Source organism: Rhododendron vialii, chromosome 2a (assembly GCF_030253575.1).
Source record: "Rhododendron vialii isolate Sample 1 chromosome 2a, ASM3025357v1".
NCBI lineage: Eukaryota > Viridiplantae > Streptophyta > Magnoliopsida > Ericales > Ericaceae > Rhododendron > Rhododendron vialii.
Genome location: NC_080558.1, coordinates 12,363,153 through 12,388,486, shown reverse-complemented (window position 1 = coordinate 12,388,486; position 25,334 = coordinate 12,363,153). Strand labels below are relative to the sequence as shown.

The 25,334-nt window shown below is 38.7% G+C and overlaps 3 protein-coding genes across 3 annotated transcripts in view; all 3 read left to right on the top strand.

Annotated features, from left to right (window-relative positions):
* Positions 1 to 2,407, top strand: part of LOC131316213 (disease resistance protein RPM1-like) — a 63,344-nt gene extending 60,937 nt beyond the window's left edge. The window contains exon 3 of the mRNA XM_058345524.1: positions 2,211 to 2,407. The gene's annotated coding sequence lies outside the window, so the exon portion shown is untranslated. The remainder of the gene's footprint in view (positions 1 to 2,210) is intronic.
* LOC131316207 (disease resistance protein RPM1-like) overlaps positions 1 to 18,614 on the top strand; it is an 81,666-nt gene extending 63,052 nt beyond the window's left edge. Inside the window, exons 3-4 of the mRNA XM_058345512.1 lie at positions 13,618 to 16,538; positions 18,337 to 18,614. Coding sequence (XP_058201495.1) covers positions 13,631 to 16,480 — 2,850 coding nt within the window. The 5' untranslated portion in view covers positions 13,618 to 13,630 and the 3' untranslated portion in view covers positions 16,481 to 16,538; positions 18,337 to 18,614. The remainder of the gene's footprint in view (positions 1 to 13,617; positions 16,539 to 18,336) is intronic.
* A 2,166-nt stretch (positions 18,615 to 20,780) lies between these two features.
* Positions 20,781 to 24,381, top strand: LOC131317139 (disease resistance protein RPM1-like). Its single transcript, XM_058346709.1, has 4 exons — positions 20,781 to 20,792; positions 20,923 to 21,804; positions 21,920 to 22,511; positions 24,137 to 24,381. The coding sequence occupies exons 1-4, from the start codon at positions 20,781 to 20,783 to the stop codon at positions 24,379 to 24,381; spliced, it is 1,731 nt and encodes a 576-aa protein (XP_058202692.1).
* Positions 24,382 to 25,334: the final 953 nt, after the last annotated feature.

The window sequence follows — 25,334 nt, the reverse complement described above, 5'->3', positions numbered from 1 at the left end:
AATGTGATCGAGCACTTTGACTGCCAAGTTTGGATATCGGTCTCTCAATCATACAAGACTGAGGACATCCTTAGAAGAATGATAAGGCAGCTATGTCAAACAAGAAAGGAGTTTCCACCTCAGGTAATCGCTTCGATGGACCAAAATTCACCTGAGGGAATCAATACGATGGACCAAAATTCTCTCATTCATATGCTGAGAGAATATTCACTTCATAAGAGGTTTCTAATTGTTTTTGACGATGTATGGAGTGCTGACTTTTGGAGATTCGTAAAAATCGCTTTACCAAAAAACAGTAAAGGAAGTCAAATAATTGTCACTACACGCAGCGAAGATGTTGCTAATTTTTGCAAGGAATCCTCATCGGATCAGGTCTGCAAAGTGGAGCTCCTAATGGAGGGGGAGGCTTGGAAGCTCTTTCGCATGAAAACGTTCCAACGGGACTTCAGTGGTCATTGTCCTCCCAAGTTGGAGAAAGTATCTCGTGACATTGTTAGAAAATCTGAAGGATTACCACTTGCAATTGTGACAATAGGTGCTCTCTTGTCCACTAAAAGAAAGGTTGTATCCGAATGGCAAAGATTCTATAATAGCCTCGGATCTGAGTTAGAAAGGAATCCGCATCTCACAAACGTCACAAAAATTGTGCTCCTTAGTTACCATGATCTGCCTTACTATCTCAAACCATGTTTTTTGTACTTTAGCATAATACCGGAGGACGATCAAATCACCCAAGGAAGACTAACTCGATTATGGATAGCCGAGGGTTTCGTTGAAGGACAGAAAGGAAAAACGTTGGAAGAAGTTGCAGAAGAACACTTGACTGAGCTCGTTCATAGAAGCTTGGTTCAAGTTTCACAAATAAAATTGGATGGTAGAATTAAAAGATGTCAGGTCCATGATGTAGTCAATGAGGTCATCCTCGCAAAGTGTGAGGAGTTGAGTTTTTGCCAAGTTTTGAGAGAAGCAGATCCAACTGGGAACAATGAAACTCGTTGATGGTCAATGCATAAGCGAAACATAACGAATAAGGATTTGGAAACCATGAGTAGTACCAAATCAAGAATTCGTTCCGTTTTTGTTTTCTCGGTGGGGGAGTTGCCAAAGGAACAGTTATTGGGTACTCTAGCTGTGAATTTCAAGCTTTTGAAAGTACTAGATCTTCAAGGTGCTCCTCTTGATGAACTTGATGAAGCCGTGGGAAATCTTCTTCATTTGCGATACTTAAGTGTCAAGAGGACAAAAGTGGAGATAATTCCAAAGTCCATTGGAAATCTACAAAACCTACAAACTTTGAACTTGAAAGACTCTCAAGTGTCTATGCTACAAATTGTGATCTTTAGTAGACTTCGTAAGTTGCGGCATCTTATAATACCACCAGGTGAAGATTCGAGAAGGGATTGGGCATTTAGAAGAGTTGCAGACGTTGCCATACGTGGAGGCAAACGATGATTTAATCAAAGAGCTAGAAAACTTGAGGCAATTGAGGAAGTTGGGTATTTGTTACCTGAAAAGAGAACACGGGAGAGGATGAATGGACGTTTGGAAACATTGACGAGATTCTTTGTCGGTTTGGGCTATAGGCAGCGACGAGATTCTGGATTTGCATTCTTTTTCTTGTCCCCCCCTATCTCTTCAACATCTCTACTTGAATGGACGTTTGGAAACATTTCCGAACTGGATATCGAGACTCGATAATCTAGTTTCCCTAAAACCAATTCAGTCAAGGTTGACCGGTGCTCATGCAATAAAAGTTCTTCAAGCATTACCTAATTTGATAGAACTTAATTTCTTCAACGGGTATGATGGAGAACAATTGTATTTCGACATAGGAGGGTTTCCGAAGCTTAAGTCGCTATACCTCAGAGGCTTAGAGGGATTGAATTCACTTGTAATAGAGGAAGGAGGATTGCCCGTTCTCAAGAAGCTTCAAATTGTTCGTTGCCCACAACTGAAGGAGATGCCCTCCGGTATCCGCAACCTCAGAGAACTCAAATCTCTTGTCTTTTGGGATGTGCCAACAAAGTTCTTAGATAGAATGCAACCAGGCATAGGTCAAGACCATTGGGTTATTGAGCACATACATAATGTCCAGTTTCTATGGTACGACGAAGCCACGAAGGAGGGTTATTTAGAGTTGATACTCCTCGGGAATTCCAAGACGCGAGGGAAAGCCAAAGGCTAAATGATGAACCCTGCAACAGTTAAAGGTTTGTCCCAATTTGATTGCAAGTTTAGAATTATTGCATATCTCATCACAATTCATTCTTCTTAAATTTTTGTTTTGGTAAATTTGTTCGCCTATAATAATTTTTTTGATTGATTTATGTAATATTTTTGTGTTAATCATTTGTCTTGATGAGATGAGTCTTAAAATTAAAAAATTATGACTAAAATTAAAAAAAAATCGTTATAGAGGGAAAAAATATCAAAGGACAGGTATTTTTTTTGTCTTTAGTGTCGTCTTATATTAACTTCTTTCATCACCGGTCCACACTTTTGTATTTGTTTCACTTATTTCATCGAGAAAAATGATTAGTCCTAATAATCAAGATGAAAAACTAATCAGAAAATTACAAAAAGTAAAAAACAGCAAAAAAATACCTGACCCAAAATTTAGGGGGAACATAAGTAACCAACCGGGAAGTACTCCCGAAAATTTGTTCTCTTTTTGGGTACAATTCTTGTCATTTGGTCATGCCATATACTATTACTTATTGACATTTCTTGAATTTAGGAGCATAAATTTCGTGCATGGTACTTGTCATATCCCAGACTATAATTACAAGCTTACTTCTTATGTTTAAGCTATCTAATTAATTTTAATATCGTCAATAAATTGGAGGCTTATAGTAGATATGCATCGAACTAGTTATGAATATAGCAGGGTTAGGTGATGGCTGAGTGTAACTTGGGGGTGTGTGTGTGCTGCGGCTAGCTGATGGCTGAGTGTCCCTAGGTTTGGTTTGGAGGACCTAAAAAATAGGAGCGCTGTGATCGATGGTGTTATATAGACATTTATGAACATCTATCTTTAGATTAATCTCTTTTGCTAATTTTGTGAGAAAAATATTTCCATCTTTATAGTTCGTTTCTTTTATTATATGTTTGCTCATCGTGGATATGTTTCACCCCAGCACTTCAATTTCTGGATCTCGTAGTCCTACTAGTAGTTTTCCATTCAGTAGTTGGTGAGTAGTGATACATTGAGTTGGATGTTTGTACTCTCAGGTTTTACTCCCAACACTTGAAGTCGGAGGAAATTCATGTTGAGGACGATAAAGAATTCCAAGTATTTCAAAGTCCTTCGTACCCACATCATTCACATCACGATGAATGCGTTTCAGTTGCCGTTGGTTTTCATTTCCTTTGTTGTGTGGCATGAATAAGGGTATCTCTGCCCTACATTTAAATGGTCGCTATGATTTTGACTGATGTTGTTTTCGGCGTTGTCATTTGTTTGTTGTTGTACCAAGGCTACATATCCTATGTCTGTATTATTTTGTATATATAATACGTTCCAATATTAAACTGCAGTGACAGCGGCTTGGAATTGGATCGTTTAGTGAGCCCGTTGAGCATTCATTCACCCGTTTCATGATTAAATTCTGACCATTAGAAACCAATGAACTTGTCATTGGCTCAGTGGAGACGACTCAACAAGACGATCTAGACAAACGAGAAATTTTCCGAGCTGATTCAATCAAATTGAACGATGTAGAAGAATAATCACACATTTGTTTGCAATGCAATTTCTTACAACTGCTTCCTGTAAATGTTTTAAGGTCGGGTTTAGCTATTGCATTGCAGTTGATTCAGCCATTTCATTAGAGTTGCTCTAAAGAGGCTCTTGCCCTGCCAATCTGCGTCGGTATTTCCCAAGTTCTGAAGAAGGTCCTTTTCCTTTGTACCCGTCTTTTCAAAGTATATGGGTTCGTCACTTCTAGATTTTGCGAAACTTTTTAACTCTCTTATGTCCGAACCTGATCACTCCACTTTAGGTAAAACTTTCTTTTTAATTATTATTTGAAAGGACTTTTGGCATAAATATAACTATACCTCCAATATCCATAGGCGGAAATGCTGCCATCAATCTATATTGTTTGAGGTGCGAAATCATTAGATTCCGAATTCCACAATCGTTAAGGGAGAAAAAGGTTGATATGACGAAACAGAGGCCAAATTAGAAAAAAGTGAAGTACTCTCAAGCAAATGAAAGAGAACCTACTTCATTTTGGTCATATGGACAAACCGGCTGTACGCAGCGACCACAGCCATAGCGACGTTCAGTTATCCCTCCACCGCCCTGCAACAATGTCTAGTACTACAAATTAAATGTTGGAATGGAAATAGTAAAGCATAAGGGATCTCAGATATTTGGAAGCTGAATATTTGAGTATTTGTTAAGGAAGGACCCTAATTAAGAATACCAGCTGCGTGTCCTCCAGTGATATATTGCATTAGCAGGCTCGCATGGTCGGGTTGGGGCTTTGCTCCCATTGGGTGTTGCCTTGTTGGCATCTTGCCAATTATGGGACCTTTATTGATGATTGAACAAATATTACATTCAAACTAATATAAGCAGCCATCCCTAGCCAAGGAGCTAGCTAACCAAGTGAGGGATGAGCCTCCCAAGCGACCCCCAACACCCCTCTTCGCCAAACAATGACCCACCAAGTTCTCCGTTCTTCTCACAAAACTAAACACACACTTCAAAACTCATCTGCCACCGTCTAATATTGTGGATGACAACCTCAATGATTTGTTGCATGCGATCCTCCTCTCTTAAAATTTTGATTAATCCTAGTGAGTCACCCTCAATCTCGCCATCTTTGTAGCCCAACGTCACCGCCAAACATAAAGCCTCCCTTGCTACCATAGCCTCCGCAACCAGTGGGTGAACAATTCCTTGGATCGGAACGGCTCTTGACACTAGGAATCTCCTGTTACAGTCTCGGGCCACATCCCCCAATCCCCCCTTTCTCCCTTGAACTTCTACTCCTGCATCAAAATTCAACTTAATTACACCTACCTCAGAACGGTACCATTCCTTTTTGTTGGAACATTTTCAAAATATTTAATAGATATTAAATGTAAATATTGGTGAACAATTTTAATTCAAGAGGCGTGATTATTCAGGTAAAATGAATAGACGTGAACATTAGATTTAAGCACAAGAGGGGTGTTTATTCAGGTTAAGTGAATAGACATTACCGAACCAAAAGGTGTGACCATTGGGGTGAAATGCATAGACATGACTATTATAAATTGACATAACTATTGCATTTAATCAAAGAGGTATAATTTTTGGCTAACGGTCACGATCTATGCCTATAAAAGGCAACTGATTCTACCAATTAAAGGGTGAAGATATCAGAATCATTTTGATTGTTGTTTCTCTCTAAAATTATTTCCTACGATTATACTTAAGGGGCTCACAAAATCCAAAGGTATTCGGGTCTCTCTTCATTTGTGCATAACGCAATTTGTTAGGATTGACACACATATGTAAGCGATTTACGAGTATAAACAGTAAAGAATCAACACAGAGATATACGTGGTTCTCTAAAACCGGGTACGTCCACGGGAGCGAAAGCGACTGCTATTCTTTATTATCACAGTATGAATTAGGGTTTACAACATAGAGTATTTATACCACTCTATTCTAACCCTAATCTGGTATTTGGTCTGTATCCCAAAAATACCCATGTACGAACCGTACCGTAACACCCCCTGCATCCCCCAAATACAGAACGCGCGGGCTTTCGGTCCAATCTACTTTCACTGGATCATCGGCTACTTAACATATGAGCCATAATTCTAACAACCTCCACCTTGACGAATTCACTCTCGCCCCTTCAGAAGATAACCATTACCATCCAATAAGTTGGGGGGATGCCTCCCTTTTTCTAGCACCGGGAGACATTAACCAAGTCCAAGCAATGCTCGAACTTGTCTGCAGTAACCGTCTCTGTCAACATATCAGTTGCATTCTCAGAAGTGTGCACCTTTTCCAGTATCAAATCACCTGCATCAATCAACTCTTTCAACTTGTGAAACCTCACGTCGATATGCTTGGTTCGAGCATGATACACCTGATGCTTTGCCAAATAAATGGCACTCTGACTGTCACAATGTAACTAAACTCCACCTTGGTCTATGCCAAGCTCCTTAACAAACCCTTTTAACCACAATACTTCCTTAGCTGCCTCAGTCACCACCATATACTCAGACTCAGTAGTAGATAAAGCCATCAGAGGTTGTACCATGGATCTCCAACAAATAGGCCCACCCACAAGTGTAAACACATAACTAGTTGTAGACCTTCTGTCATCCAAACCCTCAGCATAATCCGCATCCACATACCCAACAACTAAAATCTGACCCCGTTGCCAATCAAACATAATCCCGCGATTTGAAGTACCTTTCAAGTATCTGAACATCCACTTGACTACCTTCCAATGCTCTCTGTCTGATTTGGCCATGTACTTACTAACTGTGCTAACTGCATGTGCCAAATCAGGCCTCGTACAAACCATTGCATACATTAAGCAACTCACTGCACTTGCATAAGGCACCCTTGACATATTGTAGAGACCCGTGTTTATTTTAATTAACTTTAAATGTTTATTGAGAAAGAAGTAAGGAATAATGGTGTTTATGTGATTTGGGGTCAAAGTGATAGAATTGATTGTGAAAGGATTTAAGGTGTGATTTGTGAATTTGGGAGTATATATAGGAGGGTGGGAGAGCGTGGAATCATTTTTCCCTCTCACTCCCTCACCGGCTCTCTCTCCCTCTCTCGGCTCTCTCCCTCTCTCTTGCTCTCTCACCAAATTTCACTCCAATAACTCAAAACCCACTCAAAACCACCTTCAATCCTTCAACCTCTACGCGTATTGTGGTCCGTATTTCGCCGGTTGGAGCTCAGTGGAGTCGTATCACTCTCGGTTCGATTTTCGGAAGCTAGGGCTCGAAATTCTCGTGGGTTCCGTTCTTTGGCCTCGAGGTAGGGATTCTACCTCTCGATATATGTGATAGTAGTGCTCTCCTTGCTTGAAATCGTGTCTATTGTTGTTGTTGTTGTTGTTGTGGTTGGATTCCTTGAAATCTACAGAAAATCTGCTCGAACACCCATTTGTATCGATACTGCTCTTCTCAGTATCGATACAGGAATCTCTGGAACGAACTTAGTTATTGAAGTATCAATACTGATTTAATCAGTATCGATACAATTGTCCCTGGGACCTTTTTAAAGCCAGTTGTATAGATACTGAAATTCGCAGTATCTATACTTCAATTCCTTAAGGCCAAGTTTTGTTCCTTGTTTCGACTCCATTGTCTTGACCCTCGATCGCTTCTAACTTGCTCCAAACATCACCAAATCGCTCCATTACATTATCGATCATATTCGTTGAGTTCGTTGTGTATCTTTGCAACCCTCGCCCCTTGTTTAGTATAATTGGATGTTGATTTCCATATGAACTTTGATTAAATTGAAATAACACGTTATGTGAGTACGAGATTCTTGGACACTTATCGACACAACGAGAACATTTGGGGCCCATCGACGGGTGGGTGCCTGGTAGGGGATTTCGGGGTCCCATAATCAGCCCGGCAGGAGCTAATGCTCATATTGAACACTCAAGGCCCAACCATCTCGGTGGGCGCTTGGCAGGAGATATCAGGGTCCCATAATTAGCCCTGCAGGAGCTTCGGCTCATGACACTTAACGTGAAGCGATGGTGGACACATGGAAAGTGAAACGGTTAAAGATTGAGGTGTATACCAAATTTCATACCGAGTTTGTTGGATTGTTAAGTCTTGGTTATTGCCTATTGTGTAGTCTGTATCCTATTCTTCCTTGTGATCATCCTTGTATTTCTCTTGCATATAATGTTAGCGTAGAATTTTCTACTGGGCAAGTGTAGCTCAAGCCTATTATCATTTTCAGGTACTAACTCAGGGCAATAGCATGCACGGTTGAAATGCTTGGAGGATGAATTATTTTTGAAAGCTAACAATTGAGGAGTTACTTAGGCATCTTTGTAAATCTCTTTTGAAGATGCATTTGTAACTTTATTTGTAAATCTTTTGACTATGGAATATTGTAACCCTTAACTCTTGAATATTCAGTACTTGTGTTAATTTGGGCCTCGGAGCCAAAGATGTAATATTTTGGGGAATGCTACATTATTTTGGTTATCGTACGGATTATGGCAAGGTTTTATTTATGGAAATCATTTATATTTATGTTAAAAATCGAGGGTGTGACAACTCATCAAATTCTTCATCTGACACCGGACACTGAGCTGAAGATAATCTGAAATGACTTGCCAATGGAGTGCTGACCGGTTTGGCATTATTCATACTAAACCTCTCCAACACTTTCACCACATAATTCTTTTAAGATAACCACAACTTACCAACTGACCTATCTCTGCGAATCTCCATCCCAAGTATCTTCCTAACCGCTTCCAAATCCTTCATGTCAAACTCTTTACCCAATAAAGACTTCAACCTATTTACCTCAACCATACTCCTTACAGCAATCAGTATATCATCCACATAAAGAAGCAAGAAAATATAGGAACCATCATCAAGACTTTTAACATAAACGCAACAATCATACTCACAGCGTGTGTACCCAATCTGTATCATGAAAGAGTCAAACCTTTTGTACCATTGTCTTGGAGACTGTTTCAGCCCATAAAGGGACTTCTTCAACTTACAAACAAGATACTCAGTCTCTGGCTGCTTGAACCCCTCAGGCTGTTCCATGTATATGACTTCCTCCAAATCATCATGGAGGAATGCCGTTTTCACATCCATTTGCTCTAACTCTAGATCATAGCTAGCCACCAATGCCAAGATAATCCTGATTGACGTGTGCCTCACCACTGGAGAAAAGACCTCATCAAAATCAATCCCCTTCCTCTGTGAATACCCCTTCGCCACTAACCGAGCCTTAAATTTTTCCCTCTCCTTTTCTGTTGCTGCCTCTTTCCGCTTGTATAACCACTTACAACCCATTGGCTTCTTTTCCTTGGGTAGTTTTTTCAATTCCCAAGTCTTATTCTTATGCAAAGATTCCATTTCCTCTACCATGGCTTCCATCCATCTGTCCCTTTTAGAACTCATGATAGCATCCTAAAAAGTAGATGGATCCCCACTAGTAGTAGTCAATGCATAAGAAACCAAGTCATCAAACCCATACCTCACTAGTGGCTTGATAGTGCGCTTGGTTCTCCGAGCGGCCAAACTTTGCTGCTGTTGTTGATCAAGCTGTTCATCTGGCTGAGTTACACATATATCAAAACTCTCCAGCTCAATCTGTACACCCTGTTGTCTGCTGTTCACTTCCTCTGACTCAGAATTTTGAACCTTCTGATGTGCCTTGATCATAGAGTCCTCATCAAATACCACATCCCTACTGATCACCACCTTCTTTGTCTCTGAATCCCAAAGCTTGTACCCTTTGACCCCTTTTTTCATAACCAAGAAAGATACACTGTCTAGACTTCGCATCAAGCTTTGACCTCTCATCACTGGGAACATGAACATACGCCGGACACCCAAAAATTCTAAATCCTGAGTAGTCAACCTCTCTCTATGTCCACATCTGATCAAGGCCGATGCGAATGCTGTTCTCCGACAACTCTCCAACGGAGCCCTGCTAGCGAGAGTTTTCTCCCCTCTATTATACTTCTCCATGCCCATGAAGGATTAGTCCCCAGCTTGGCCTCCAAAAAAGTCGGAGTCGGAGTTGACGTGGTTTTTTTTTGTTTGTCAATATTGTATACATCCGGAGGTTGGCGGGTGTTAGTAGGTTAGTTCAAAAAGAATTTCAGAGGCCATAGCCCTGAATCCCAAATGCCTACAACGAGGCTCGAACCCTGACCCCCACCCTAACCTCCCACATAAGGTGGACCACGAGATACCAATTGGGCTAGAGACCATTGACGAGTTGAAGTGGATTCACCGGTTGCACTTAACGTCCAATTAAAAATTCAACGGATAGGATCCAAAATTCAAAGATCTAATGGTAATTAGCAGAGGTGCCTATAGTAATGTGTGGGTGTAAAAAATTCTCGTGTGGCACAGTGTTCTCCTTATTTTGCATAATGTTCGCGAAACCATTAGATATCATATCCTGGGGACTAACGTAAAACTTTTTTTGCTTGAAGGATTAAGAAATTTCACAAAATGGATGCTTTAATTAACATTTCTTTCTTGTCTTCAATTAACATCACATTCTTCATTGGCTTTTACAGATTTACATTTCCGAATTGGGTCTCGTTGCTCTGTTTTCACATAACTTATTTCATGTATCCTATCAAGTCCCATAATTTGTAGATGGGGATTTGATAGGATTCATGAAATAGTTATACACTATTTGCATATCTTTCTTTTTCACTATGTGCTTTCTTAAGGTTTGAACTGGGGATCCTTGTTAGATTTCTTCTGTGAATAGTTCTTATATCCTGACGTTTCGCTGGCCTGCATTTGCAGTTGGCGCTTGTATCTAGGTTTTAGTAGTTTTGGTTCACTCATTATCTTTAGATGATTTTTGTAATGCCTTCAGGCTTTGAATGACATATGGCATTGACCAGTTCAAAAGAGGAAAGAAACATCAACTCTTTACATTTGATTTTACATTCTGCTGTGATTACTGATTAGTGTTATTTAGGGTAAATGACATTAGCATTCCAAAAATTGATGCAGATACTCCAAAATTAGTGTAATTCCAAAGCCACTTTCTTTTATTTTTTGGAGTACCTACATCAATTTTTGGAGTGCCAATATCATTTTCCTTTTTTAAGTCCATTGGATTTGAGGAAAAAATCAATAACGTACTCTTTACTAATTTGGGTGTCCGGTACTATTTACGCACCTCAATGATTCTGTGAACTAATTTTACAGTCTACTAGCAATGCCCAATTGAATTTAGGACAAAAACTAAATACGGATTGGCCCCGCAAAAATTGATAGCACCTCAAAAGTTTTGAAGATGAGAATTATGATCAAAGAGCGAACCCTAAGTTCTAACCATTGACCACGAGACCAACCTTTCGTAACACAGCAGTCAAGCTTGTTTGTGGCCTGAATCAGACTGAAACAACGGTACCTGGAACTAAAAATCCAAACTAAAATGTACTTGAATCGCTTTCCTTCTGATGATCAAAACTTGATTGATTTTGAAAGTATAACTTGGAAGAAATTATTCAAGTGTCTCCTTGATTTGGTGCCAAGCCAAAAGCAATAATAAAGACTAAAGAGGAGAAGGAAAGTGCAAACAGAACAAGAGAAACCAGGAGAAAATGAAAGCAACAACTTCTCTAGGCAGGAACATACCAAACATCTCCCAACGAGGGGCCCATGCATTGAGCGATTTGATCAATTTCACGTACCAAAACACATTAAACAATAGTAATCCTTGTTTCGACAACAATTCCATTACTTAAGCCATTTATTCAGACTTTGTGAAAGAACAGGGAAAGAGACAAACTTAAATAGTTTTAAAATAGAGAGAAACTTATTGATCACGGCTCAGCCGTAAACAAGTTCTTTACAGCAGCAATCAATCGTGACCATCCAAAAGTGTTCTGGACGGTCTGAATTTTAATGAAGTTTAACTCTTCTCTGGAAAAGTTAATTACATTAACATCCGGACCGCCGCGATTGGCTCCATAGATAACTATTCTTGGCTCCGTCGTTATAAAGATTTTCTCTTTGAAATATATTGGCGTACGTACAAAGTTCAAACTATTAAATTTTTTTCTGATAAAAAAAAACTATTAATTTTTTTATAAAAGGCCCGATATTGGCAATTGATAACGCCTTACTAATTCCAAAGAAATAATACTACTTGCACTTGTTTGCGAGTTTACAGAGGAGTATTTGATTGTTTGCCAATATATAGTATACAATTAATTTACCAAAACGTGTAGTGGCAAAATTTTCCTTGTACAAGTCTATCAACATAATGTCATTTTACTAACGAGATAGAGTTGTTCACAGAACCCCTGTAAACAGGCTGTTCATGGAGCCGCGCGATCTCGACCGTCCGTTTCGGCTTTGGACGTTCTGGATTTTAATGAAACTTTTCCGGGAAACTCTTTCCTGGAAGAGTTTCATTAGAATCCGAACAGTCCAAAACACTTTGGACGCTCGAGATTCACCTCCATAAATAACTATTCACCAAAAGCTCCGCGAAAATGTTTTTCTCCTTAACAACTAATGGTGTAAAATAAACAATATGAAAAGTTTTCGTGTGTGTATTGCTCTAACCTGACACACACGAAATGCCCACTTGAACATAGTGACAAGCATGAGCAAACAAGGCTAGTTTTTCTTGCAAATCGTCACCTCATATGGTCCAAATCCATTCCCTTACATACAAACTATGCCCACAAAGACAAACATTGCTCACTTTCATTTCTTCCATAGAAGAACCTCACTCGAAACCTCCCTACGCGCGCGCCGCTGTCAATTATGGCGAACCTCCCTTCATAATAGTCACTTTTGGTACACAAGGCCATCTTAACCGGAAAATCTCGCATTATAGAGGTACTGGATCATGTTCCCTCTTTCAGTTACATTTCATTTGTACTGCTACAATTATAGGTTAGGATTCTTTAATTCCATCGGAGTGGAGGAAAATAAATAAATTGCTCCTTTTTTTGATAACTGAGGGTGTACTCTAGGCTAGCATACGTGTAGCTTGACTCGTCTAGTCCCTGGAACGATTAGATATGGCACTTTTGTCCCGTATAGACTGACTCAGAAGAGTTGATAGCATCTAGAAGGTTTTGAACTATAAAATTACAAGGAGTACCCTAGTCCCAATCCTTTACCGGTTCAAGTTTGTTACTTGGATCATCCATAAGCTCGAAAATCTTGTGTTCAATTTCCCCAAGCAATGCCTTGGGGTACATGTGACTTGTGGGTTGTTGCAGGTACATCAAAAATCCTGTCTTCACGCTTTGCATGAACGGTAGATACCATATCCAAAAAATAAGATATTCGCTAGTCTGGAGGAAATTAATTTTTACTTGAATAAAGCATTGTAAATGCAAGTTGATGATGGATTTTTACTCACAACATGATCATATTTGTAGCTTCTAGGTTCTATATGTTATTCACCATTGATTTTTGTGAATATCGGACCATTTAACCAAATAATTAGGAGTTAAACTGTTCATGGCTTTTTTTTCTGGTTTAAAAGTCATTTTTTTTAAAAATTCATAAAGACAAATAATTCATCTATCATTTACATGAGTGAAGAGTAGTTCCAACCTTAATTTTTGCCTGTACCCTACTGATCTTCCAGCACAATCTTTAAGGTAAGTTGTCTTTTTATTCAGTCAGTAATATAGGAATACTATTGTTAGGGTTGTGTAACCTTATTCTGCTTTGGTTTGTTGCTTCACTGACTATGATGAGATTGGTGTGAGCTGTGAAAGTACCCAATTAGCCAATTGAGAACTACGTTTTTTCTGTTTGTGTTCTTTGCTTGATTGATTCTTCATGCTTGTGTGTGTGTAGGAAAATCCACACTGTATCAGCCAATATCATCTATGAAACTAATAAATTTAATTTGTTGTTTTTAAGCAGGAAAATAGATGTGATGGCACTAGTTGCAGTAAGTTCTGCTATCAACAGTACTTTGGTGCCATTGTTGTCAGGTGAAGTGAAATTGTTGCGGAATATCCACAGAGAAGTTGCCAGTATCAAGACTGAATTAGAAAGCATAAGGTCATTCCTAAAAGATGCAGATTCAAGTTCAAAATTGGAAAACGAAAGGATGAAAAATTGGGTGAAACAGGTAAGGGAATTGGCTTACCAGATTGAGGACGTCATGGACGAATACATACTTCACTTGGCAGAAAATAAGAAACGGCGTGGTTTCATTGGTTTCCTTCACAAACTCGCTCGCTCAATCGCTAAACTAGGGCCACAACATGATATCGCCTCTCAAATTCAAGTTATCAAACAGACTATTCGTGAGATCAAGGAAAGGGCTGAGAGGTATGGTTTTAGTTCGTTGGAACATGGGTCAACCAGTAAAACAGAAGAGAAAGTATATGATGACCCTCGTGTTGCGTCTCTTTTCATTGAGGAAGACGAAGTTGTGGGCATTGAGTCCACTAGGGAGGAACTGATCCACAGGCTGCTAATCGGAGAGTCAAATCGAACGGTGCCTTCACTAGTAGGTATGGGAGGATGTGGCAAGACCACTCTTGCCAAGACAGTTTTTGACAACCAGAAAGTGTTTAAACACTTCGATTGCCAAGCTTGGGTATCAGTTTCCCAATCATACAAGATGGAGGACATCTTTAGAAGGATGATGAAGATGCTATGTGAGACAAGAAAGGAACGTGCACCTAAGGGAATCGACACGATGGACCCAAATTCTCTCATTCATATTCTGAGAGAATATTTACTTAAGAAGAGGTATCTAATCGTGTTTGATGACGTATGGAGTGCAGACTTTTGGAGAATAGTAAATATTGCTTTACCGAAAAACAAAAAAGGAAGTCAAATAATTGTCACTACACGCAGTGAAGATGTTGCTTCTTTTTGCAAGGAATCCTCATCGGATCATGTCTGTAAGCTGGCGCCCTTAGTTGAGGAGGAAGCTTGGAAGCTCTTTTGCATGAAAACGTTCCAACGAGAATTTGGTGGTAGTTGTCCTCCCGAGTTGGAGAAAGTATCCCGTGCCATTGTTAGAAAGTGTGAGGGATTACCACTTGCTATTGTGACGATAGGAGTCCTATTGTCCACTAAAAGTAAGGTGGTATCCGAATGGCAAAGATTCTATAATAGCCTTGGATCCGAATTAGAAAGGAATCCCCATCTCACAAACATCACAAAAATTGTGCTCCTTAGTTACCATGATCTGCCTTGCTACCTCAAGCCATGTTTCTTGTACTTTAGCATGATACCAGAGGACTATAAAATCACCCGCGGAAGACTAATTCGATTGTGGATAGCTGAGGGTTTCATTGAAGGACGGAAAGGAAAAACGTTGGAAGAAGTTGCAGAAGAACACTTGACTGAGCTCGTTCATAGAAGCTTGGTTCAAGTTTCGTCGAGAAAAATAGATGGTAGAATTCAAACATGTCAGGTCCATGATTTAGTCCACGAGATCATCCTCGTAAAGTGTGAAGAGTTGAGTTTCAGCCAAATTTTTGGAGAAGCATATGCAAGTTGGAATAATGATACTCGACGATGCTCAATGCATAAGCGAAACTTAACTAATAAGGATTTGGAAACCATTAGTAGTCCCAAATCCAGAATCCGTTCTATTTTTCTTTTCTCAATGGGGGAGATTCCAAAGGAACAGTTATTGGCTACTCTAGCTAGGAATTTTAAACTTTTGAAAGTACTAGATCTTCAGGATGCTCCTCTGGATCAACTTCATGAAGACGTGGGAAATCTTCTTCATTTGCGATACTTAAGTGTCAAGAGGACAAAAGTGAAGATAATTCCGATTTCCATTGGAAATCTACACAACCTACAAACTTTGAATTTGGAACACTCATGTGTGGATGTGCTACAAATTGGGATCTTAAGTAGACTCCGTAAGCTGCGGCATCTTTTTGTACCATGGCCAGGAGTGAAGATACAAGGAGGAATTGGGCATTTAGAAGAGTTGCAAACGTTGCATTTCGTGGAGGCAAACGAGGATTTAATCAAAGAGCTAGAAAATTTGAGGCAATTGAGGAAGTTGGGTATTAAGAACCTAAAAAAAGAACACGGGAAGGGTCTCTGTACCGCCATCGAGATGATGAATCACCTTCAATATTTGGCGGTTTATATGGCTATAGACGGCGACGGGACTCTAGATTTGCATTCTCTTTCTTCTGTCCCCGAATCTCTTCAGCATCTCAACTTGAATGGACGTTTAGGAACTTTGCCAAACTGGATATCACGATTTGATTATCTAGTTTCCCTTATTCTAAGTGGATCAGGGTTGACCGATGCTCATGCAATAAAAACTCTTCAAGCATTGCCAAATTTGATGCAGCTTTATTTCAGAGACGCGTATGATGGAGAACAATTGTGTTTTGACGTCGGAGGTTTTCAGAAGCTTAAGAAATTCTACCTCCGAAACGGAAAAGAATTGAATTCGGTTGTAATAGAGGGAGGAGGATTGCCCGTACTTAACGAGCTTTGGATCGGACATTGCCCACAACTGAAGGAGGTACCCTCCGGTATCCGCAACCTCAGAGAACTCAAATCTCTTTTCTTTTGGGATATGCCAACGGAGTTCTTAGACAGAATGAAACCAGACAAAGGCCAAGACTATTGGATTGTTGAGCATATACCTAAAGTCCTGATTGTATTCACGGATGGAGGAACATTATTCAACCAGACAAAGGCCAAGAGTATTGGTTTATTGCAGTCAATTTTCTTTGGACGGGTGGACGAAGGGAACCAAGATTTTATTCTCCTCGGGAATTCCAAGACATGAGGGAAAGCCAGAGGCGGAATGATGAATCTGAAGAGGTTGGGGAAGTTGAATATGAAAGGTTTGTCTCAATTTGATTGCAAGTTTAGATATATTGCATATCTCGTCACAATGGGCCCCTTTAATTTTTTGTTTTGATATATTTATTCGTCTTCTGAATCTTTTTTATATTTAAGTTAACTTTTTGCATTAATCATTCGTCTTGACAAGAGGAGGCTAAAAAGTAAAACAATTTTGATCAAAATTAACAAAAGTTTAACTAAAGATGAAAAAATAAATCATAATGGCTGGTCTTTCTTTTCTTTTTTTTTTGTCTTTAGTGTAATCTTGTATAAACTTTATTTATCTTTGGTCCACATTTTTGTATTTGTTTGATTTATCTTATTGACACAAATGATTAGTAAAAAAATAGCAAAAAGTTACCAAAAAGTAAAAACTGACGGAAAGCTAAGCCTCAGATGATATGCCAGAGCTCAGTACACTCATGTGTTAGGGTAGTCTGGGTACAAACCTCACAAGTGTGAGCAAACTATGTTCCTCCATGTACAAATTCTAAGTCTCATATTTTCTGCTATACAAGCTAAAATACAATCTGGATTCTTTGGATTCCCTCCAAAAACACGAGAGTTCCTCTCAAGCCAGATGAAGTATACCCCAGCAGCAAGCGAAAGCTTGAACACAAGAGCACGAAATGCATTCCCTTTGCAAAAGCTAATGGCATAATTCAGCTCATTCTCCCATCCAAGAGCTGGTCAAAGAATCTGAAATTTGTTGAGAATAGATTCCCATATTTATCTAGAATAAATGCAGTCAGAAAATAGGTGAGAAACAATTTCTTCTATCTGTGAGCAAAGAATGCAGAGAGGTTCTATTTGCATGCCCCATTTCATGAGCCTATCTTTTGTCGGAAGCTTCTTAAGACAGACAATCCAAAGTATAAATGTCCACTTAGGAACGTTATTAGTGAACCAAACAAGAGAAGACCATTGAACCTTGGGATATTTGTTCGGAATTGCTTCCCATGTATGTTTTGTTGAGTAAGAATCTGTAGGAGAGATTGTCCAAGTTATCAGGTCTTCACTATCCCCCAGAGTTAAAAGAGAGAGAGGGGTAGAGGCCTGAATGTGTTTGAATAATCCTGTTCCTAGGTCTTGGTCAGTGCCACACACCATTCAAAATGCAGGAGTCTTTATCATATAAAGAGGATCTCCAAGGCTTGATATAATCCTGCCATCAAAGAGTTTGTACAAAGGCCCACTTGGATGCCAATTGTCAAGGCATAAGAAGGTAGCTAGCTTGCCATTACCTAAGGTATGTCTGACGAAGTTCTGCGCTAAAGGCCTAAATTTCAGTAACTTTCTAATTGTCCATGAACAATCATGAGGGATTGGCATGTACCAAAGATTGCTGCTTTTAATGATGTCTTTTGCCTTGTCTTTATGTCTAAAAAAAAAGAACTAAGGATTTGACTTTGACTTGTGAGGTGGCTAGGTAGATATGCATGGAACTAGTTATGAATACAGGAGGGTTACCTGTAACTTGGTTGTGTGTATGCTGCGGCTAGCTGATGGTTGAGTGTCCCTAGGTTTGGTTGGAGAATGTCAAAAATAGGAGCGCCAGGACCGATGGTGTTATAATAGACATTTATCAGCATCTATCTTTAGATTAATCTTTTCTGGTAATTTCGTAAGACAACTTTTCCATCTTTATAGTTCTTTTCTTACATTATATGTTTGCTCATCGTGGATATGTTTCACCCCAGTACTTGAAGTTCTGGATCTTGTTGTGTCCTGCTACTGATCTTCAATTTAGTAGTTGGTGAGTAGTGATACGTTTGAGTTGGATTTTTTTATTCTCAGATGTTACTGCCAACACTGAAAGTGGAGGAGATCCAAGACGACAAAGAATTCCAAGAATTTCAAAGTACGATTCACATCATGATGAATGCATTTCGGTTGCCGTTGGTTTTTCGTTTCCTTGTTATGTAGCATGAATAAGGGTATCTTAGCCCCACACTTAAATGGTCCCTATGATTTGGTGTTTTCGGCATATGTCCTTTTTGTTGATTTGTTTTGAAATGTGACAAATGATGATGGAGACTACTATGTTACGCTTTATTATAAAGAGTACTTTTGCAGGCCGCACGCTTCATTATTTACAAGTGAGATATGCTTCATTAACATATAGTATGTCATTTATTATTTAACGTTTATGAAGACAAATATGTGTGACTATCAATCAAATTGCTTTTATTTTGAAGACTGACAATGACGATGGAAACTACGGATTTCTCCGAACTACTAACCAAATTTAATTTATTTTGAAACCCAAACTATCACTCCCGATTTATTTTTATTTTTTTTATTTACATGTAGGGGCCGCTTCATTAACATATATGTCATTCATCATTTAATGTTTACGAAGACAAATTCGTGTAACCATTAATCAAATTTCTTTTATTTTGAAGATCGAAAATGACGATGGAAACTACAGATTTCTCCTAACTACTAACAAAATTTCATATATTTTGAAACCTGCAAATGACGATGAAAACTACCACTCCCAATCTTATTAATATTTTTATTATTTACGCATAGGGCCGCTTCTTTAACATATATGCCATTCATTACTCAATGTTTACGAAGACAAATTTGTGTAACTATTAACCAAATTTCTTTTATGTTGAAGTTCGAAAATGACAATGGAAACTACGGATTTCTCCTAACTACTACTAACAAAATTTAATTTATTTTGAAACCCGCAAATGACGATGAAAACTACCACTACCAATTTTATTAATATTTTTTTATTTACGTGTAAGGGTCGCTTCATTAACATATATGTAATTCATTATTCAATGTTTACCAAGACAAATTCATGTAACTATTAACCAAATTTCTTTTATGTTGAAGTCTGAAAATGACAATGAAAACTACGAACACAAATTCGTGTAACATTTCTCTCTTATTTTCAACTATCATCACATACTTCATTGGCTTTCTCATATTTACATTTGCAAATTGGGTCACATTTCTCTGTTTTCATTCTCCGGAAAATCTCGCATTATAGAGGTAATTGATCATCTTCCCTCCTGTTTCTCTTTCTTTCTGCGTGTATAGCTATATTTCATTACGCTGCATACGTATCTTTCTAGGCTAGCATACATCTACCTCGACTCGTCTATTCCCTTGGACTAATCCCAGGGTTTACCAAGGGGCTATTAGATATGGCATCGTTGCCCCATATGGACGGACTCAAAAGAGTTAATACCACCTATGAGATTTCGAACCTTAAAATTACAAGGAGTAACTAAGTCTCGACCCCTGTTCAAGTTTTGTTACTGGGATCACCCATAAGCTTGAAGATCATGAATTCAATTTCCCCCCGCAATGCCGTACGTGTGACTTGTGGGTGGTTGTAGGTACATCAAAACTCCTGTCTACACCTTTTGCATAAATTGTAGATAATACGGAGTACCATCAATGGGGAAAATATCCATCGCTTAGGGTACCATATTCCGAAAAATAAGATCTTCGCTAGTCTGGAGGAAGTTTATCTTTACTAGAATAAAGCATAAAGCATATATGTTATTCACCTTTCATTTTTTTTGTGAAAATCAATCTGTTCATCCTAATAATTACGAAGTTATATAGTACATGAATTTTTTCTTTTTTACAAAATCTATTTTTCAATTCTCACTCACAAATTCATCTGTCTTTATTGAAGAGCACGCGAAGAGTAGTTCCAACCACAACTGGTGTCTGTTCCCCAACACAATCTTTAAGTATGTCATCTTTATTCAGTCAGTAATTAATGGAGGAATACTCTTGCTAGGGTTGTGCAACCTGATTCTGCTTTAGTTTGTCACTTCGCTAACTATGACGAGATATGGTGTGAGCTATGGAGTACCCAATTGGAAACCACATTTTTTTTGTTTCCGTTCATTGGTTGATTGTTTCCTTATGCTAGTGTGTGTGCACGTGCATGCGCGCATGGAAGATTCCACATTGTATCAGCCACAGAAATATATCCGCTACGAAACTAACAATTGTGCATGCAGGAAAATAGATCTGATGGCAGTAGTTGCAGTAAGCTCCGCTATCAACAATGCTCTGGTGCCATGATATCTGGTGAAATGAAGTTGTTGTGGAATATCCACAAAGAAGTTGCCAGTATCAAGGCAGAATTAGAAAGTATAATGTCATTCCTGAAGGATGCAGATTCAAGTACAAAATTAAAAAACGAAAGGGCAGAAAATTGGGTGAAACAGGTAAGGGCATTGGCTTAGGAGATCAAGGATGTCATGGACGAATACGTACTTCCCCTAGCAGAAAATAAGAAATAGCGTGGTTTCATCGGTTTCCTTCACAAAATCGCTCGCTCAATCACCAAACTAAGGCCACAACATGATATTGCCTCTCAAATTCAAGTTATCAAACAGCTAGACTATTTGTGAGATCAAGGAAAGGGCTGAGAGGTATGGTTTTAGTTCCTTGGAACATGGGTCAACTAGTAAAACAGAAGAGAAGCAGAGTGACGACCCTCGTGTTGCATCTCTTTTCATTGAGGAAGATGAAGTTGTGGGCATTGAGTCCACCCGGGAGGAACTGATCCACAGGCTGATAATCGGAGAGTTAGACCGAACGATCACTTCACTAGTAGGTATGGGAGGATGTGGCAAGACCACTCTTGCCAAGACAATTTTTGACAACCAGAAAGTGTTTGAACACTTTGATTGCCAAGCTTGGGTATCAATCTCCCAATCATACAAGATGGAGGACATCTTTAGAAAAACGATAAAGCTGCTATGTGAGACAAGGAAGGAGTGTACACCTGAGGGAATCGACACGATGGACCCAAATTCTCTCATTCATATTATGAGAGAATATTTACTTAAGAAGAGGTATCTAATCGTGTTTGATGACGTATGGAGTGCAGGCTTTTGGAGAATAGTAAATATTGCTTTACCGAAAAACAAAAAAGGAAGTCAAATAATTGTCACTACACGCAGTGAAGATGTTGCTTCTTTTTGCAAGGAATCCTCATTGGATCATGTCTGTAAGCTGGCGCCCTTAGTTGAGGAGGAAGCTTGGAAGCTCTTTTGCATGAAAACGTTTCAACGGGAGTTCAGTGGTAGCTGTCCTCCCGAGTGGGAGAAAGTATCTCGTGCCATTGTTAGAAAATGTGAAGGATTACCACTTGCTATTGTGACGATCGGTGCTCTGTTGTCCACTAAAAGTAAGGTTGTATCCGAATGGCAAAGATTCTATAATAGCCTTGAATCCGAGTTAGAAAGGAATTCCCATCTCACAAACATCAGACAAATTGTGCTCCTTAGTTACCATGATCTGCCTTACTACCTCAAGCCATGTTTCTTGTAATTTAGCATAATACCCGAGGACTATAAAATCACCCGTGGACAACTAATTCGACTGTGGATAGCTGAGAGTTTTATCAAAGGACAGAAAGGAAAAACGCTGGAAGAATGTGGCAGAAGAACACTTGATTGAGCTCGTTCATAGAAACTTGGTTCAAGTTTCGAACACAAAACTGGATGGTAGAATTAAAAGATTTCAGGTCCATGATGTAGTCCGCGAGATCATCCTTGCAAAGTGTGAGGATTTGAGTTTTTGCCAAGTTTTGGGAGAAGCAGATCCAAGTTGGAACAATGAAACTCGAAGATGGTCAATGCATATGCGAAACATAACGAATAAGGATTTGGAAACCATTAGTAGTACCAAATCCAGAATCCGTTCTGTTTTTCTTTTCTCGATGGGGGAGATTCCAAAGGAGCTGTTATTGGGTACTCTAGCTGGGAATTTCAAACTTTTGAGAGTACTTGATTTTGAGGATGCTCCTCTTGATCAACTTCATGAAGACGTGGGCAATCTTCTTCATTTGCGATACTTAAGTGTCAAGGGGACAAAAGTGAAGATAATTGCGAAGTCCGTTGGAAATGTACACAACCTACAAACATTGAACTTGAAAGACTCGCAGGTGTCTGTGCTACAAATTGGGATCTTAAGCAGACTCCGTAAGTTGCGGCATCTTATTGTTGAGTGAAGATACAAGGAGGGATTGGGCATTTAGAAGAGTTGCATACATTGCGATACATGGAGGCAAACGATGATTTAATCAAAGAGCTATAAAATTTGAGGCAATTGAGGAAGTTGGGTATTGGGAACTTGAATAGAGAACACGGAAAGACTCTCTGTATTGCGATCGAGAAGATGAATCACCTTCAATCTTTGAGGGTTTCGATATATCCGACAATGATATTCTGTATTTGCATTGAGAGCTGCTATTCCCCCCTCCCCTGACACACACATCCCCCGGCCCCACCTCCCCTTTTCCGGAATTACCCCCGCCTCTCTCTCTCTCTCTCTCTTCATTTTCTTTCTTTCTTTCTTTAGAGTTTCTTTCTTTCTTTTCTTTTTTTCCTTTTCTTTCCGGTTTGATTTTTTTTTTTCATTTTATTTCATTTTCTTTCTTTCTAGTTTGAATTTTTTCTCTCTTTAATAATAGGTTAAGTCTAATTCTAGGCTTTGTAAAATAATTAAGAAAAAAAAAGTGTTTCAATTGATCATATTTATACGACTGTTTTATTTTTCTTTTTTTGTCCTTTATAGATTAAAAAATATAGTTACGGAAATAAGTGTTTCAATTTTCAATCCGTTTGAACCAGTGCAAAGATGTTATTTTTCTGATCATTTCATCTTAAATGGTCGTAATAAATTTTTGGTTCCAAGGCTTTTCAATGGACATCCTAAGAGAGTCTTAGAACTAAAAAATAAGTCTTAGGTGTTTTGTTGAAAGGCCTTAAAAAAATATGAGTAATTAAATAAAGAAATAAATTAAAATAATATGATCAGAATAAAAAAATCTTCACACTAATTCAAACGCATTAAAAATTGAAGCACTTAATTTTTTAACCATATTTTTTAATATATATAAACGGTCTAAAAAAATTAAGTGCTTAAATTTTCACTCCGTTTGAATCGGTGCAAAGATCTTGTCAATATAATCAGAATAACAAGATCTTTGCACCGATTCAAACGGAGTGAAAATTTGAGCATTTTATATATTAAAAAATATGGTTAAAAAATTAAGTACTTCAATTTTTAATGCGTTTGAACGGGTGTGAGATCTTTTTATTTTGATCATATTATTCTAAAGAGATATAATCAAATTTTGTCTTTAGAACTCTCATAATTACGTTTCTGCTCCATAGGATTGCAAATTGATGGTGAGAATTTTTTTTAACCCAAACGTTGCCATTTAGGGGCTAGCAGAGCCCAGGGCCAATTAAAATGCGGAGGGAGGTAATTAAAAGGGCTGAGGGCCAATTAAAATGCGGAGGGAGGTAATTAAAAGGGCTGAGGGAGGAAAAAAGCGGAAAAAGGGTGTGGGACCAGGAGGGGTGTGGTGTCGGGGGGGGGGGGGTGGGAAAAGCAATTTACATTTGCATTCTCTTTCTTCTCCCCCTCAATCTCTTCAGGATCTCTGCTTGATTGGACGTTTGGAAACGTTGCCAAACTGAATATCAAGACTCGATAGTCTAGTTTCCCTAGTTCTAGGTCGGACAAGGTTGACCGGTGCTCATGTAATAAAAGCTCTTCAAGCATTACCTAATTTGATGAGCCTTCGTTTCATAGGCAGGTATGATGGAGAACAACTGTATTTCGACGTTGGAGGGTTTCAGAAGCTTACACCTCCAAATCCTACATGGTTTGAATTCGCTTATAATAGAGGATGGAGGATTGCCCGTTCTTAACCAGCTTCGGATCGGACATTGCCTACAACTGAAGGAGGTACCCTCCGGCATCCACAACCTCAGGGAACTCAAATTACTTTTTATTGCTTCTATGCCAATAGAGTTCTACGACAGAATGGGACCAGACTAAGGCCAAATCTATTGGGTTATTGAGCATATACCTAATGTCCAGTTTACGGGGAAGGATAGGCTGTATACTCGGGAATTCCAAAACATGAGGGATTGCGAGAGGCTGAATGATTAATCTGAAGAGGTTGGAGAAGTTGAATAATGTTCTGAACCACTCCGCAACGACTAAAGGTTTGTCCCGGTTTGATTGCAAGTTTAGATTTATTGCATATATATCTCATCACAATTGGCCCCTTCTTAAAATTTTGTTTCGGTATATTTGTTCGTTTATTTTGAATTTTTTTTAGATTTTCCATTAATTATTCGTCTCTACAAGAGAATTTAAAAAGTAAAAATTTATGACCAAAATTACAAAAAAAAAAATTACTAAAGATGAAAAAATATTAAACAGCTTGTATTTTTGTCTTTATTGTATCATCTTATATGAAATCTTTCGTCCACATTTTTGTATTTATTTGATTTAGCTCATCAATACAAATGATTTGTCCTAAAATTAGCGTTGTACCCATTGAATGCACGGGACAATAAAAAAAAAGTTCACGTTAATTTTTTTTCATTCTCTTACATCGAATGGGTACAATGCTAGTTATTTTTTAAAAGAATATATTGGTTGAAACATGCAATTAGGAACCAAAGCATTAGTCCCATTTTATGCCCGAAAAGACTTATATCTGCTTTTACAAATTTAAGTTGCAAACAAACAAACAAACAAAAATTAAACACCCCCCCCCCCCCCCCCCCCCCCCCCCCCCCCCCCGACACACACACACACTCAATCCCTCTTCTCTCTCAAATCTAAAAATAACAAAAAAATCAAAAATTGTAAGAAAAAAAGAGAGCATATAATTACTAAACCAAAAATTTAGGGAGAACTTATATAGCCAACCGAGAGACCGGACGTCACTACTCCCGGCCAGATGATAGGCTAGTTTGGATACAAACCTCGTGACTGGG

What these genes read in the sequence shown, in the direction of transcription:
- LOC131317139 (XM_058346709.1), top strand. An exon ending in TCACAAACATCAGACAAATT is followed by an intron (nt 21,805 to 21,919) that starts GTGCTCCTTAGT and finishes GACTGTGGATAG; the next exon opens with CTGAGAGTTTTATCAAAGGA. An exon ending in TGGGATCTTAAGCAGACTCC is followed by an intron (nt 22,512 to 24,136) that starts GTAAGTTGCGGC and finishes TTTCATAGGCAG; the next exon opens with GTATGATGGAGAACAACTGT.